Here is a 15,640-nt window from a genome sequence, read left to right as displayed (position 1 = left end):
GCCTGATCTCCTTGGCCTTAGAAAATAAATCAGTTTAACAGGTAAATTCAGACTCAAAGATGGAGCCAAGATCTCAGAATTCCTGGGCAATTTTGAACAAGTTCATTACACCTCATCTCTATTCAAAGAAGTCTGACAGTGAAGGTATTTTGGCATGTACTGCTAGTGTAGACACTGCTGGATATCAAAAAACCACAAATTTTTCATTGCAGCTTACAAACTGTACAGTAAAAATAATGTTTTTGTCATTATATCTGCATGTACTTAAAAAATAAGGGACTAAAAAATAAAATCCTGTCTTTAGCATCACTGTACTTAAAAAGATCCCATTTATTTCACACAATTAATACTACTTCTCCCACATAATCTTTGTGTTTATGCACATGGTGAGCTCTTAGACACAGTCATCTCAATGGATGTATCGTAGCATAACTGGGTCCCTGCTGTCACGTTTCCTAACAATGCCTGCAAATTATATTTTACCCATTACAGTAACTTATGCATATATGAAACCAAGATGTTCTACTTGAGTAATACTGCTCCTTCTTTTGCCATCTTCTCCATTTCACTGGGTTGAACATTAGTAAAATTATTCAGATCATTTCCACTACTATAGTAGTCTCCATTTCCTGCAGAGAACACATATGAATAAATGCACCAATGGTTTCTAAATAGGTAAGAGAAGAGAAGCTTCCATTTATTACATTTACAAAATAATTTCATTCTAAGTGTCTAACATTATTAGGTAATTAGAGGGATTGTCTCAAAGTATACACACTACCTTAAAGGACATCTATGGTTTAAAAATAAGTTTTGACTGACAATTCACTGAAAAACAATGGGTAAAAAGTCAAAGAATATTAAATTTGACAGATTTGAGGGGGAAAAAAAAGTTTTTCTTTTTTCTGTAACAGTGTCAGATGGAAACAAAAAAAAAATATTTCTTTTCCTCCATAATTGCTCAGGTTTTTTTTCTGTCAATTCACAATCATTCACACAGCAAGATGTGAGAAACTTTTTTTTTTTAATCAGGAAAACGGAAATGTAAGTTTATGCATCTCCCTTCATCCCCCTTCAAACTGGTGAAGGAATCAAAAGTAGACAGAATAACCTATTCAATATGCAGTAGAAGTTTTACAGTTTTTATGACCAATTAAGGAAAAGGCATCACATTCTAAGGATAAGATAGCACTGCATTGAAATCACTGTACTGAAAGATGTATTCTTCAGTAAGAAGCAGATAAGCTGTTAGTGAATGTATAAGCCAGTTTGAGGCACCATCAAAAAAGCAAGGAGTATTTAAAAGCTAGACTGCATGATTTAATTGTCTAAATCATCCTATGTTCCATGAGGACATTCACAGGATGGGACCTGTCACTGGTTAACACATCCATTACTTTATGCTGCAGTGTTCTTACTAACTACGTAAAATGGAACAGAAAGGTTTGTGCGCGGGTGTTTGCTATCTACTCCTCGCTATACATGTGTTAGACATTCCAGTTGCGTGAACTACCCTTCTCATTTTGTAAGGGTTGTTGTGCCTAGTCATTGCTACTGAAAGGAAAGTCAGCATCCTGGGAATACAAGGTGTTGGTAAAGAAGGCAGTGGAGAAGAATACATATGCAGTTACCTCAGAAGTAACGAGTAAATGGGCTTAAGCCCAAATTCACCTTGCATCCACGCTACTCAGCTGCCAGCCAAAGCTCAAGCTTTGGCTAATTTCCTAAACACACACCTATCTGCAACCCGGATGGGCCAGACAGGCAGCGCCTGCCCTCAGCAATTCTGTCCCTCCCGCCTGCCCTTGCCGTTCAGTCAGCATCAGAGATGGACCAAAGGGTCCTCTAGAGAATCCAAATGACATGTCCCCAGAGCAGCTAGACTTCACAGGCAGCATGAGTTGGGGCTGCCCTTTCACATTGTCGCTGCAGTCATTCAGCTGCACACATCTGGTGACTGGGATGTATACAGCTGCACTAGGTTGCAGCTTGCCTGGCCAATCCTTTCCGATGGCAACCACAGAAAAAAAAAAATCAACATAAAGTATCAGTTTTTTCTGATGACCACAGATAAATATGCAGTGTAAACTTTCTACTGGCCATGCCCTTGCAGGATTTGAGGGGCTTGGTTTTAATATGTTCCAATATACCACAGAGGTAGAGAAAATTGACTAAACCCATACCAATGAACTTCAAAAGCAGTAGTGAAGTTGCTGTGGAGCAGATGTATCGGCCACTCAAAAGTAATAAAGCCCTTAGGAGTATTCCATGTCTATCTTCTCATCTCAGAAAGATGTTTTGATGTAACAGCAAGATTGCTAAAGAATTTGAAATATCACCTTGAAAGAATTTTGTCAAAACACTTTGGAAAAATCTTTGGTCTATACTAGAAGAAAGAATTTCCTCACTTACACAATTCTATCTTAGTCTAAATACAGGTAGATAGTTCATGTCAGTACTGTACTTTGGCATAACATAAAACAAATCTAAGAGAGGCATATGAAGTGTGGTACCAGTAATAACTGCTATGGTAGAATCATCTTTTCCAGCTTCTTCAAGCGCTTTGATAATTTCTCTGTACATCTGCATAAGAGGAAAATCAACAAAGTACAAACGTGATGCTGCAAAGGATCATAAAAAGGAGATTCACACTGACAAAAAGGAACATGAGAGACAGATTAACTATGGTCCTTTTAAGTATGAAAAAAATTTGCATCCAGAAAGTTAAGTATTACACGTGAGGTATTTCTGACCATAAAGACACATGTTGGCAATACTCAAGACTTCCAATGCAAATCTAAAGGACAAAATAAGGTCCTCTGGAAAACAGACATTAACTGGAAACAGCTAGTTTTGAAACCTGAAAGTAGTTTAAGTGGGCAAAATAATATAAAGAATTAGCAGCAGTGGGGTGAAGTCCCTGTTCTGGTATCTTTGCAGTTGTGAAACAGGATGATCACGTTTCCAACGGGACAGACTTCCTCATGAAGATAACTATGGAACCAGAAGACTATCTAGACATACACACAACAGTGCTGAGCCAAAGTAGGCTGCACCCATGCTTTGTTATACATAAGGCTACAGTCAAATCTTGTATCCACAGAACCAGCTACTCTTCCTGCAGTTTGCCATTTTAGTTTAGTGCAGACCGTAATCCTATAATAAGTTTGAAAACAACCAAGAGACACAGAAAAGCCCAATCCATAAAATTTTAGCTGAATGGTTTAATTTTGTATGGGATATTTATCCTTAGGTTGTCACAGGAGTCGAGATACTAAGCCCTCACAAAATTCAGACCACCATGCTTCAGTCAGTTCTGCTAAACCTGTAGTAATGATTCTTTAAAAACTTAAGTAGCTTACCCAGGAAAGAAAAAAAATCATTAATCCTCCCAAGTTAATTTCTTTACCTTATGGTTGATGGCATTCTTCCTATCAGGTCGGTTAAACATTATCTTTGTGATATTGTTTTTTGTGGTAACTAGTATTGTTTCATAGCCATCATGTCTGCCCTCTTCTGGAGAAGCATCTTTCTTCTGGCCAGCAGATTCTGCAGAGACCAGACTTGAGACAAGTTCAGTATATTTCTGTCTGGCATTATCCTGTAATGAAAGAAAAGAAAAAAAGAAAAAAAAAAAATCACACAAGAGTATCAAAGGCTGAAATGGAAATCAGTTTGTTATGCTATTCATAAAATGGGTACCTGGGGGCGGGGAGGGGAAGAGGACTGTGCTTCAGGACAAAAGGAAAAAAGAAATCTCAATTAGAAAGCATTCTAATTAGGATGAGAAGAGGAACATGCTGTATTTAAACACTGCAGATCATGCTTAAAGTCATCTGGAAAGCAGCAGCAATGGATCTGCAAAATAAAAGTGTGTAGATGCTGGGATTATGACATTTATTTTGTTGGAGAAGTGCCCCCATCCACACCTAAGATTATCAGAGAGACCTTTGTCATATTCCCAGCATTTACACATTTCTAGAGATCCTTTGTTTCTGCTTTCCGGTTGGACATTTCTCCAACAAAATGAACGTTTTTATTTTAGAACATGTGTTGCTGAAAATAAGAGTGCTGAAATGGGTCTATGGCATTTTAAAATTGCTTGAAGACACTAGTTTTCATTTAACACAAACATGACATGCAAAAGCCTAAAGAATCCTGCCTCCCTATTTCTACAGTAAGCAGTGATTTAAATGAATTATAAGTTCTTGGTTGTTACAACCTATTTTCTTGAAAGGATAATATACTTTGAACAATTCTGTAATCCATAATCTGTAGCACATGAAATTGTCTATTCCCTCTCCACTGTAACTTCAAGAGCAGATTCTTTTCCTTAAGTGTTTCTTGGCTATTCCTAAAAGCTGCAGAGCCATCTCAAAAAAAAACCCCAAACAAAAAACTAAAACACACCCCAAAAACCCCAAAGCAGCATAAGAATAGGTTATGTTCATGAAATTATGCAAGCATGTTTTCTTTTAAAAGAAATAAAATGCAAAAAGACCCTCTGTATTAAGTAGTATCTTTGACTAACATCAGAAACTACTCCTGAACAGCAGGCCTAATGCAGCAGTGACACAGCTGGTTTGTAAAGCTTACATTTCCTTCATTTAATAGAAGCTGAAGAAACAAACACACGATGTCAGACTTACTACAGTCTGCATGAAAAAGAACACGTATGTATCTTTGCACCTATATTCTTCCTGCTCACTTCACTTGAAGTGAAGACTTCTCTAAAGGTTATGAAAGGTATTAAAGATGTCAAGATATACTGAGAAAGAATGAAGAGAGGCTCTCAATACACCACTTTTTTCTAGTCTTAGTCGGTGGCACAAGAGACTGACTTTTTAAAATGACAAAGTTATCAATATGCTGGATTCACAGATTTGCTCTTTGTTGTAAGAACTGAGAAGCTCAATCCATCTTTCTTAAAGGAATGAGCAGAACATAACATAGTGTGAAAACCACTATTTTTATTGAAAGTCAACACATATGTAAGATATCTTACACTGGTACAAGCTGGTAGTAATAATGTAGAACTAGGCTTACACAGTAAAAAAACCTCCAAACACTGAAGCAGTGAAATGACTGTAGAATACAGTGCAACACCTTTTGGTGTCTGAAGCAGAGTCACTCAACTACCATATAATATGTTTAGACATCAGCCATTCACTTACAGACCAGGCATTTCAAGGTAGAGTAATCTACAAGATATCTATGTGAAATCATAGGTATTGTCACCTGAGACAAACTGCCAAGAGAATTCCATGCATCCCACTTGGCTTTCTTGACAAAGTCCAGCATACTTGGTTTTGGAGAATTGCAGGGACCTTCGGTAGCCTGAAAAGAGAGTGAAACAAAACTTACTTAAACCTTTGATTAAAGTTCAGATGCCTTGGTAGAAAAGACGACGACCATTAGGAATATTTATCTGATCAGGATACAGAATTCAACTCCGAGACAGAAGGAATACCTAGTGGTTGGGCAATATTCAGACAGTTCACATACCATGAAGTTTTCAGCGTCTGCTATTTCTTAATACCTGGTGCTGGGCTTTCAGAAGCACCTAACCAATATGAGACACTAGTTTCCAAGACACCCATGCATGTTAAGTTCTTCTATCTCAAAAATTGTGGAAGTTCTATACTTAAAAAGAAAGTTAAAGACTTGTAAGCTGTGTGAACAAAGAAACCATTGCATAGGATCTATTAAGCTGGATCTTACTTCAAAGTTGGCCCTACTATGAGCAAGGGCGTTGGACCAGTTGAACCGCAAGAGTCCGAGCTATCCTGAAGCATTCTATGATGAGTTTTCCTGAAGAAAAGTACACTATCGGAGAGAAATATTTCAAATGGGAGGCGGGAAAGAAGGAATACATTTATGAACTCATTATAATTAATTAGTAAAACTACCTGGAACAGTCAGCTGTCTAAGTTTTTATTTAAAGGAGTGATTGATTGCCTTCTTCAATATAACAAGCCACAGCCTGTACTGACCCTGCAGCCAATCTTGATCCACAAATACTTCCCCAAATACCAGTACAAACCCTGCTAAGGACTTGCAGCTAGTTCTACAAAGGTCTCCTTCCATGCTGTAGTAAAGAATAGCCTTCACTCAAAGTGTGGAGGAACAGTTCCTTGACCTTAAAAAAAAAAAACAACCTAAAACCAAACCAAACCAAAACAACCAACCAAACCAAAAAAAGACTACAACCACCATGCAAAAAAAAAGAAAGGGAAAAAAAACCCAGAAGTCAACCTTCAAATGTCAACACCATTATATTACAGGTCCAGCTGACTAACTGTAGATACAACAAATTTAAGAGGAAGCATGTGGCATACCCTTTTTTTTCCTAGGCATAAGCCATTTTCCAGGGCTGCATCAATATATGCTATATTATATAGAAGGCATCAGACAATTGATGTAAATTGGCTCTATTTATTTGAATAAAGGTTTCTATTCAAAGCATGATTTATAAGATGAAACAGGTCTGGCTTCCCTCAGAATTCAAGTAGGGTTTGAGGGGCTGGCATCTCCAGAACAGAATTTGAGCACTTGAAGAGCTTGTTAAGACACAATACATTGGAACAACCCCTATTTTAAGTAAGTATTTTACAGGACCATCCCCTCAGATTATAAATGCCCCTCACGAAAGTCAGTCAGTCAAGCCTACCTGTTTAAACAAAGCGTAGAGCTTCAACTTAGTTTCATTCCCAGGATCCTTTTTCAAAAGTTTCAGTTGTTCTTGAGCCTTTTCAAAATCTTTCTGGCTGACTTGCATGGTGGCTGCAGTCATGTGCAGGTGAATTGCTGGAATGCAAACAGCTTGTGCTCGCCTGTTAGTAAGTGGAAAAAAAATCCCATTACTTGGTTTTTGTGTAAGACTAGAGAAGAAACAAATATGCTGCTTTTTAAAGACATTTAAAGTAAATGTAAAACATTAAATATTTGTACCTGCACTGATTAAAACAACCACAACAAAAAGCAAGACACTAAAAATTACAAGAAAGTTGCTTTAGAAGTTTGCTTTAGCTGCAACATAATTAACCTTTGGAGAATATGACATTATCTCTCACTAGTATGTAAAGTGCTAGATTTAATGCTGCCAGAAGACAAAGAAACTATGCAGTGATATACCAGATGACCATATATAGACCACTAAATGGCAGTAGCGGTAAACTAATGTTTTGCTGTTTCTGGAATAAGTCAGAGCCCTACAGGTTCTGTCCATGACAAACACATAAGAAACACAGAACATTTTTATTAATGGTTTAAATCTCTGTATGCAACATTAACAGTTTTATTTGTCTATGAATTAAAACAAGTATGCAGCCTGCCTGTTTTTCGTGATCTTTTCAAGTTTGTGTGCTTCTATCTAGAAACACTTCAATCTGAAAGCCTGGTTCTCCAAACAGGGCAGCATAAGTGAAGGCTAATTTCAAAATGTACTTTGGAAAAGGACTGGATGTAAAACATCCTGTAGACACTTGGGGGGTGGGTGGGAAGGTGGTCAAAATATTCCAGGAGATAATATTCTCAAGAACTCAAATATTGACTCAAAAGGTCAAAATATACTCAAGAACTCTCCACCAGAAAAAAGGTAATTCCATGAAAAAAACAAAAAACCAAAACAACAACAAAAAAACAAACCCCACTCCAAAGAACCAAACCTAACCCAACCGTATAATGCTTTGTAAAAGCAGGTTTACTTCAAAGGAGTTTGGAATCAAAAGCCAAGAAGTCTAATAATTCTGGCTTGTTTCAACAGGGCAAAAGCATGTTGTCTCAGCTTTCTTTGGTTAAATTGCAATATACGTTAAGTATTTTTACTATTTTTAAAATGTTAGCAGTTTATGTATCAACGTTCCTTCTCTATTTTAGTAAAAAAAAACCCCCAAAACCCCAAAAAAACAAAAACCCCCTGGCTTTCCCCATTCTAACTTAGACACAGCTGTCATGTTAGGATGTCATATATGATAGATGTCATAACTAGTAACATTTGAAAAATTAATGATTACCTCAAATGCAGACTGATAGAATGTTTAATCATTAATTTGTTAACAATTCAGTTGCAGAACCATCATTTAAAAATCATACTTAACATGAAAATTCTGCCTTTTTATACACACTTAATGAGAATTTGACAGAAATTCCACAGCCTACTTTGAGAACATCCTCATTGCTTTTATTTCTTAAATAAATTTTATTTTCTGTTGCAAGCAGGAAGTGTGAAGAATGCCAACCGTGTCCAATTAATTTTATTAATCTTTCTTCTCATGCCGATAGAAGTTTTTAGTTGTCTTGTAAAAATGTTTGTAAGATCTATTGGTTTTATGTCCTATTACAGCCCTTCTGTATTAATAAAATCCAAGTTCCTGGTATTTTGGGGCTACTGAGTTTGAATGACAGAAATGGAAAGAATATTTTCTGTTACATAAAGAAATTCTTTCAAAAAGAAAGAATTGCAGAATCTGCTTCAAAATTTTATGCTTGTAAAAAGAAATCTATCTGAACAATATAAAATGTTTTTTTATAAATAAAATATAAAATAAAGGCTAGCAAAAAAGGCTGCAGGAACAGAAAGTCACCATACTTAAATTGATCAGCCGTAGGCCATTATTAACATAGCAGGGCACCCAGACAGACATAGGTTAACCGTCTGCCAGTTTAACTAACATTCAAACTGATGTGTTCATAAGACTCTGTCAGAGTTTAAGAAGTTTATCCCTTAACCAACTGTGAGGCTATTTAGCCAACTTGTGGACTTCACCTCCAGCATCAATAAAAGCCCTTTGACAGGAAAAAGCGTACCTAAATGGATACAGATACAAGTTTTTTAATACTGAGTTTCTTTGATTAGTCTGTCCTGGAGTCACAGACCATGATGCTTGCTTTCAGATCCTATCCCCAAACATGTTTTTAAAGTCACATTTACAGGAAGAAGAAAATGAGAGTGCAGGAAGACGACTAGTAGTTTCTTTTGGGTTTGGGTTTTTTTCCTTCAATTTTGCTAGCCATCTTGGGAACAGCAGCATTCAAGTAGTTCCAAAGATGATGCGTGTATATGGTATAATTTTCTTTTGGTCAGTCTAGGCAGTGACTATACCAAATTGGGTTCAATGTTTAAAAAAGGAGGTTTGGGTTTACAACATGTTTGGCAACCTGAACTTCACTCCAGCTTGGCTATGGTCAATATTATAAATAGGCTTTAAGAATCTCCTTTATATACAATTTGATAGTGACCATACATCAACAAGAGTTGAGGATGGGCAGCTGAGGAGAGGGGAACGGCATAGCAGCCAGTCTGAAGGTATGTACACACATATATTCAGGTTTAAGGGGTTTTGGCATTTAGCAGGTCACAAGTTCTCTTCCTTATTAAGGATGCAAAGTGGACAAGTTAGAAGAGGATGAGAAAACAATTAGGTGAATAAAAAAAAAATCTGGCTGGGGAAAAGTGGAATGATCTTTCATTACGTCCAGACTCAGAGCTACTTTCCTTTGCTGTTTGGTTATATCCAGTTTTAATTCTTAGCAACAAAAATGTTTGGGTAAAATATGTTATCTACCCACTTCAAACACTCCATCTTTCTTTCTTCTTTTCCTCCCTACCTACTGCTTTGTAATAGGAGATAGTGCAACTTAGCTATTTATTAAAGTCTAAAGTTTATAAAAAAAGGCCTCTTTTCTTTAGTTCTTCCTTGCTGCTCGTAGCTCAGTTCTCTGCAGGATATCTATGATTCACTCCTTTCTCTCTGCCTTCTGATCTCAGAGGCCATTTACTATACATTCGTGATGATCACCAGTTCTCAACATGCTGAGGCTAAGCTGACTGCTACTATTTCTCTATTAAAATAATAAAGGATGAAAATGCAAAGGAAAAATTAAGTTATTTCACAATTTATTCATCTTGGGCAGGACCTCATTCTTCAGAGAGATATATGAGTAGCAGGAGCAGAGCTCCTTGACCCCAACTAGATCACATAAAGAGTGAGGAGGAGATGACTCGCCACCTGTCAGCACACGCAACAGCACTGCCATCTCTAGGACCACACAATCCCGAAGACTGAGGAGCAGGAGAGGCTGTTGTAGCCCACTATGGGGAGGACTTACTCCCTCCATCTGCTGCTCCCTTGCCATGACACTGAATCCTTCTTATCCCCTCACTGAGCAAATCCATGCCTCATTTTAGCAGCCTCACTGAAACCACATAAGATTTTGCCAAAACCACACAAGGCAGGCAGAGAGCCTGGAACCTGACCTACAAACTACTGGTGTCGAACCTGCACTTATTTCAATCCAAGCAGAAAAAGAAGCCTAGGAAAGGCAATCAAAAACCCCTCTGTATTCCCCCTTCTCATGTACTCACTGCAACAAAGCTAAATGATTTCCTTCGCAAAGCTTCCTCTCTTTATTGCCCTGCACCTTGCAGGCAATTAGCTGACACTGCCCCACTGCTACAAATCACCTTTGTTGTACTGGCACCCACAGAAGAGTGGTGAGGGCCCGGCAACCTCCCCCAGCAGGGTGAAAAAAACAGCTCCCACCAGAGAGAGAGAGAGAGAGGCAAGAGGAGTCACAACTTGGCAGAGGAGCCACAAAGTCCACGACAAATGCCTGCGCACTCCTGCAAGATCATTCACTTGGTACTTCGCAAGCTGTACACTCTGAAAAAAAAGAAGTAAATCCTGGGTGTCATTCCCTGAACCTGAAACATCCAGGCTAACAATCATTTCATATTTATTCCCTTGCCTTGGACATCTCTTTGTGCCCATTCAGTTATTCTGGATATCTTGCAAGCCCATCCTATTCATTCTACCTGTTCACATAAATGTCTCTTTTCCTGATAAACATTCAAACATAAGGCTCTTAATTAAGATTTTTGAAGTCAATTACACTGAAAGTAGTTTCTTACTGTTTAGCAAAGACTGCAAAGCCTGTTAAAGACAGGGCCCCTCATTACAGTGTAGTTCTGTCACTTGCATAAGGACTTTTATAGAGTTAAAAATACCAACTTTGTAAAATGCTGGCTGCTCACTTTTTAACTTTTAAAGCAACTTAGCAGTTTCTTCATTAAGACTAAACAGAAGCCAAAAGATCTCTTTGCATAGGAAACATCAGACATGCTCAGCAAAAGAAAGGGATGGATATACCTGAACTCCATCTTCCATTTACTTAATAAAGGTTTTCGTTTAAACGTTAGTAGATCCTGGGGAAATAAAGCACAGACAAAAGCAGTTAAAAATCCTATTAGGATTAAAAGCAGCGGGTGGTGCTAGAAACATGTGGGTTAAACTCCTGACAGAACTGGAAAATGCTCATTTCACATCATTGTAAGTAGCTTTAGAGAGACAAGGAAGAAAAAGAACAGGAAGTGTTGTCAGGCAGAAGCAAGCAGTACATTAAAGTGTCACTCGGATGAATCCTGGAACGTGTGTTTAATAGAAGATGTGGATATCCTTTGCGCATTATGTATAATACTTCAGATAACGCATACAACATCTCTTCTTTGCCGTGACCACTATGTGAAGGTGCTGTGATCTGTTGCGCTGCTCTTTCCACATGTTCCTCATGCAGAACAGTGAGCAGCACAGCAACCGCCCCTTGCCATTTCACACAGACCTGGTATTACAGAATCATAAAGCAGCAATATTTCTGCTCACGTTCTTTCCCTCTTAAGAGAAAATGAAACAAAATACTGTTTTGCTGGTGCTACTGTAGAAAGAGCTGTATGGGTGGTTTGGGTTTTTTTTGTTTTTGTTTTTTTGTTTGTTTAATTAGGATACAAAGCAATCAATTCCCCACAAACCTCGAGGCACCAAGTGTTTGGTTATAACCTAAAACAAACTTCTGATTGCGTGCCTCTTCAGAGTCCCTGCAAAGAAGAGACAGCACACGTTGCCCAGCCCAGCCCATCACTGTTTCTGAAGCGCCAGCCAGGGCCTCAACTGTTCTACAAGGTTCAGGAGTCCGAAACTTATCCTGAGCACTTCACCTCTTCTGCTCCAGCACCAGCAACCACTGCTCTGAGCAGCTGCTGTGAGGGCAAGCAGGAGAGCAACCAAATGAGACCTCCTTGCTCCTTGTCCTCCTGCTGTTGGGACACACACACAGCCACAGTGGAGGAACACAAGGCCTCCCTGGCAAGGTGACTGGGGTAGTCCTTGCGTGCTGGCACCTGGCCATGGAGTATTGCCACTCCAAGTAGAGTCTCAGGCTTCAGTCCCCCTCTTTTAGTAGCACTTCCCCCATTTTGATCCTCCCTCAAAATTATCCTGATTTTTCTCCACGGAGGAGAAAGAAAGGGATCTGGAGAAGGAATAGCAACCTTTGATCATTAGTTCAGCTACATCAAGGGACACAGGAGCAGAGCTGGTGGGAAAGGTTGCCACCATTGGCAATTGCAGCAACTGTTAGGAAGTGAGGCATGTGAGGGGAATAGAAACCAGTATTTAAACTGTAACTGTGAGAAAAGTAACTGGACCATCTGGAAAAAGATATTCAACCAGAGACACCAACTCTCTTATTTTTCCCCCCAAGACTTCATATAAAGGTTGATACCCAAATAATGACAACAAGCAAAGCATTAGCAGTGCCAGTATTTCATATATTTCTCTGTAACTATGAAAATAATGTTACTATTTTCCATATTCACTTGCAGTATTTTCTGCATGTAACAAATTTAAAGTTGTACTTCATTTTATTTTGCTGAGTGAAAAGAAGCTACTGTCTATGCTGTTAACACAGAAATCATTACAAATTTTAATCTGCAGGTTCCCCAAATCACCATTCATCACGACATTGATTATATACTACTGAATCCAAACAGGTATTTACCTACACAATAATGTAACATTAAGGATTCATAAATTTTCACATAGCCAGAGCACTTACACAGCAATAAGAGCTTTCCCCCTATAGCTGAACGTGGAGACAGCTAATGTCAAATTTCTGCCATAGCTCTCAGTCCTCCAGTTATTCTCTCCACACAAGTTACCTAGAGCTGAGCTGGGACAAGAAGAGGCACCTGACAGTGCTAAAGCAAACTGAGCAGCCTGTGGCACATTTGGAGTAATCGTTCCTCCTTTGCTGCTGAAACGGAAAAAAGGAGTGGTATGTGGGGGTTGGATAGTTGATTAATCCAGAAATGCTGGGTGGAGGTTCTTCTGGCTGTAGAAGCAAAGCAATCCTCTCTTTCTTTACGTCATCTTGTTAGAGGCTTCTCCCAAAGAACTTCAGATCATTTGACTACACACACTATTTCTTGTCATATACTCTTTTCAGGGTGTTTCTTCTTTTTTCCCCCCCGTCTGCAGAATTGTTTTGTTTCTCATGAGTGTCTATCAAATTGAATATGATGTCTGTTGCAATATCTTGTCAGACTTTTAGGTGGAAAGCAGTAACCCTTTAAGTTGTACAGACAGACTTTCTTACAAACAGGAGTTGTGCAGTAGACAGTGATGGCATCATACTAAGGAGACCTCAGCTTGACAGTTTTTACCTTAAAATTACTTCAGCTGTTAATTTCTAGTCCTGTTCTTTCAAGTTTCTTCTCTTATACTGGGAAACGTGCAGTAACCATATTTGACACATAAACATCTTCCTTTGCAACTTCTGTCATCTTGAAAAGCCTGCATCTGCTTCCACAACCATCCCATGTGAAAATTTCCACTTCCCCTCAAACTTCCACTTCCTCTCTGCCATTAGTTAAAACTAAAACAGTTCAGAACATGGGCAGATGAAATTCAGTCTTTATGCAGAAGATGGAGAAGCAGAGACTGCCTCTAACAATTTTTGTCTGTTCAAATTTCAGTAACTGGTATATTTTCTGATATCTAGCAACTACAAAAGAAGGAAACAGTTAAATAATTGGCTTGCTCCTCCAAATTAAACCCCAAACCCCACACTTTTCATGACAGCAACTTTTACACCTTACAATCAACAAGTCAACTAACTTGCAGTAACTACTGCACACAAAGCAGTCTGCACTTTCCCCACATAAGTTCACAGGCTCACTCTGTTGAGTCCTGCATCACCATCACCTGCTAACATGCACCATGGCAGTAGGTTAGCAGTAATCCAAGTTAGTAGGTCACTGCAGGTTAGCAGTAGGTTAACACCAGCTTAGCATTAGGTTTATTTCCTTGTGCAGCAAGAACTAAAGCACAGGTCTGTCTGGTAAAGGAATGCTACTGTTCACCAGGCTCCTGCAAAGACCTGTCATAACAAGCGCATCAGCTCTTACACCAAAAACCAGTAGCCTAAGAAAGTCTTATGAGCACCAAGGTTATTCTCTAGAAACCAAGGCATTTGGTTCACTTGGGGAAATACAAAGTTTTATTAATCATGGTGATAACATGGAAGTATTGATGACTCAGTAGACAGAACTCCAGTTTTTCTAAAAAACATAAGAAAATAACTATCCCTCCCTGATGTACCAGCACAGTCCCTGGCAGTACCCCATTATACTGTAACTAGTATGGAGTAACTAAAACATATTGCTCTCGGGTAATAGGAAGCTTCTAGTGTTCTGGTATTTCCAACATATCTATCTAGCAGAAAAGATCAGCGCAAATACTCTATAACCAATTCACTTACTGCTGCTTTAATAAACAGAAAGAAGTGAAAGTCAAATTATTTCCTCCTTTACATTAGAACACTTCAATAGTTCTTCTAAACACAAGTTTGGTGTACAAATCCTTATCAGCTTTTACTATTTTACACTCCTACACTGTTTTGACATATAAAAACCAGAAGATAATGATGTGTCTGTTGGCAAATTGAAGTGCTGAATCACTGTTGTTTAGTCTAAGTGGCTCAGCTGTGCTTGATAGCTATTCTTTAATACTGGAAAAAAACCTAAGAATCAAAGTTCTAGATTACCATTCACTGAGAGCTGAAATGGGCTGCTCTTTTTGCTCTTTACAGGCACAGTTAATACTTTCTCATCACAGCTGCTGGGAGGGAAAATGGGATCATCTCCTTCCTTGCAGAAATCTCTGCAAGACTTCTGTCTTTCCAGTAGAATTCACTTAACTGGACATGGTAAATGACTAAAGCATGAGAGAATTTCCTGTACATCATCAGTCCATGCAAGACATCTCTGCAAGCAGGAAGATTTACAGACAGATATCCTTTGAAACACATTTGAAAGTTATAAACATGAATGTTAGCAGAAAAAATATAGAGCTGTGATACTCATACATGTGACATTTGCCGAGAATCACTCCAAGATTATTGTAGTATTTGGAGAGCAACAAACCCACATAGGTTCTTTATACATCCTTATCCAAGGTCACTTAACAAAACAGTTATGAACAAATATTCAAAATAATTTTGCTGCTAATGGAGAACGGAAAAAGCCATTTTTGTTCGGCTTCTGGGGACAAACCCTGCTGACTGTATGGAGAGCAAGAAAGCGTACACTTGATGTTAATGGCTTTTGGCCAAGGTAGGTAGGTTTCTGACAAGGATACAACCAGCTGCTGGAGCCCCCATCCGCATTAGAAAACCAACCAACACTCCTGCTAGTTCAGCTGAACCAGTGAAGGAAGACAAACAATTTGTCTGAAGTGTACTTTTTCTCCTGAATCCATGACACCTAGATACAATGGTGATGGACACAAAGAATGCTGAACAAGTT

The 15,640-nt window shown here is 38.6% G+C and overlaps 1 protein-coding gene across 12 annotated transcripts in view; it reads right to left on the bottom strand.

Annotated features, from left to right (window-relative positions):
• ECI2 (enoyl-CoA delta isomerase 2) overlaps positions 1–15,640 on the bottom strand; it is a 33,924-nt gene that overhangs the window by 8,020 nt on the left and 10,264 nt on the right. For all 12 annotated transcript variants that reach the window (XM_075493910.1, XM_075493908.1, XM_075493915.1 and 9 more), the window contains 5 exons: positions 6,671–6,833; positions 5,239–5,337; positions 3,410–3,601; positions 2,514–2,583; positions 527–629 (listed from right to left, as the gene is read on the bottom strand). In XM_075493910.1, coding sequence (XP_075350025.1) covers positions 527–629; positions 2,514–2,583; positions 3,410–3,601; positions 5,239–5,337; positions 6,671–6,833 — 627 coding nt within the window. The remainder of the gene's footprint in view (positions 1–526; positions 630–2,513; positions 2,584–3,409; positions 3,602–5,238; positions 5,338–6,670; positions 6,834–15,640) is intronic.

The sequence above is a fragment of the Mycteria americana genome, chromosome 2, assembly GCF_035582795.1.
Source record: "Mycteria americana isolate JAX WOST 10 ecotype Jacksonville Zoo and Gardens chromosome 2, USCA_MyAme_1.0, whole genome shotgun sequence".
Lineage (NCBI taxonomy): Eukaryota > Metazoa > Chordata > Aves > Ciconiiformes > Ciconiidae > Mycteria > Mycteria americana.
Note: the sequence above shows the minus strand (reverse complement) of the source record. Positions and strands in the feature narration are given on the sequence as shown.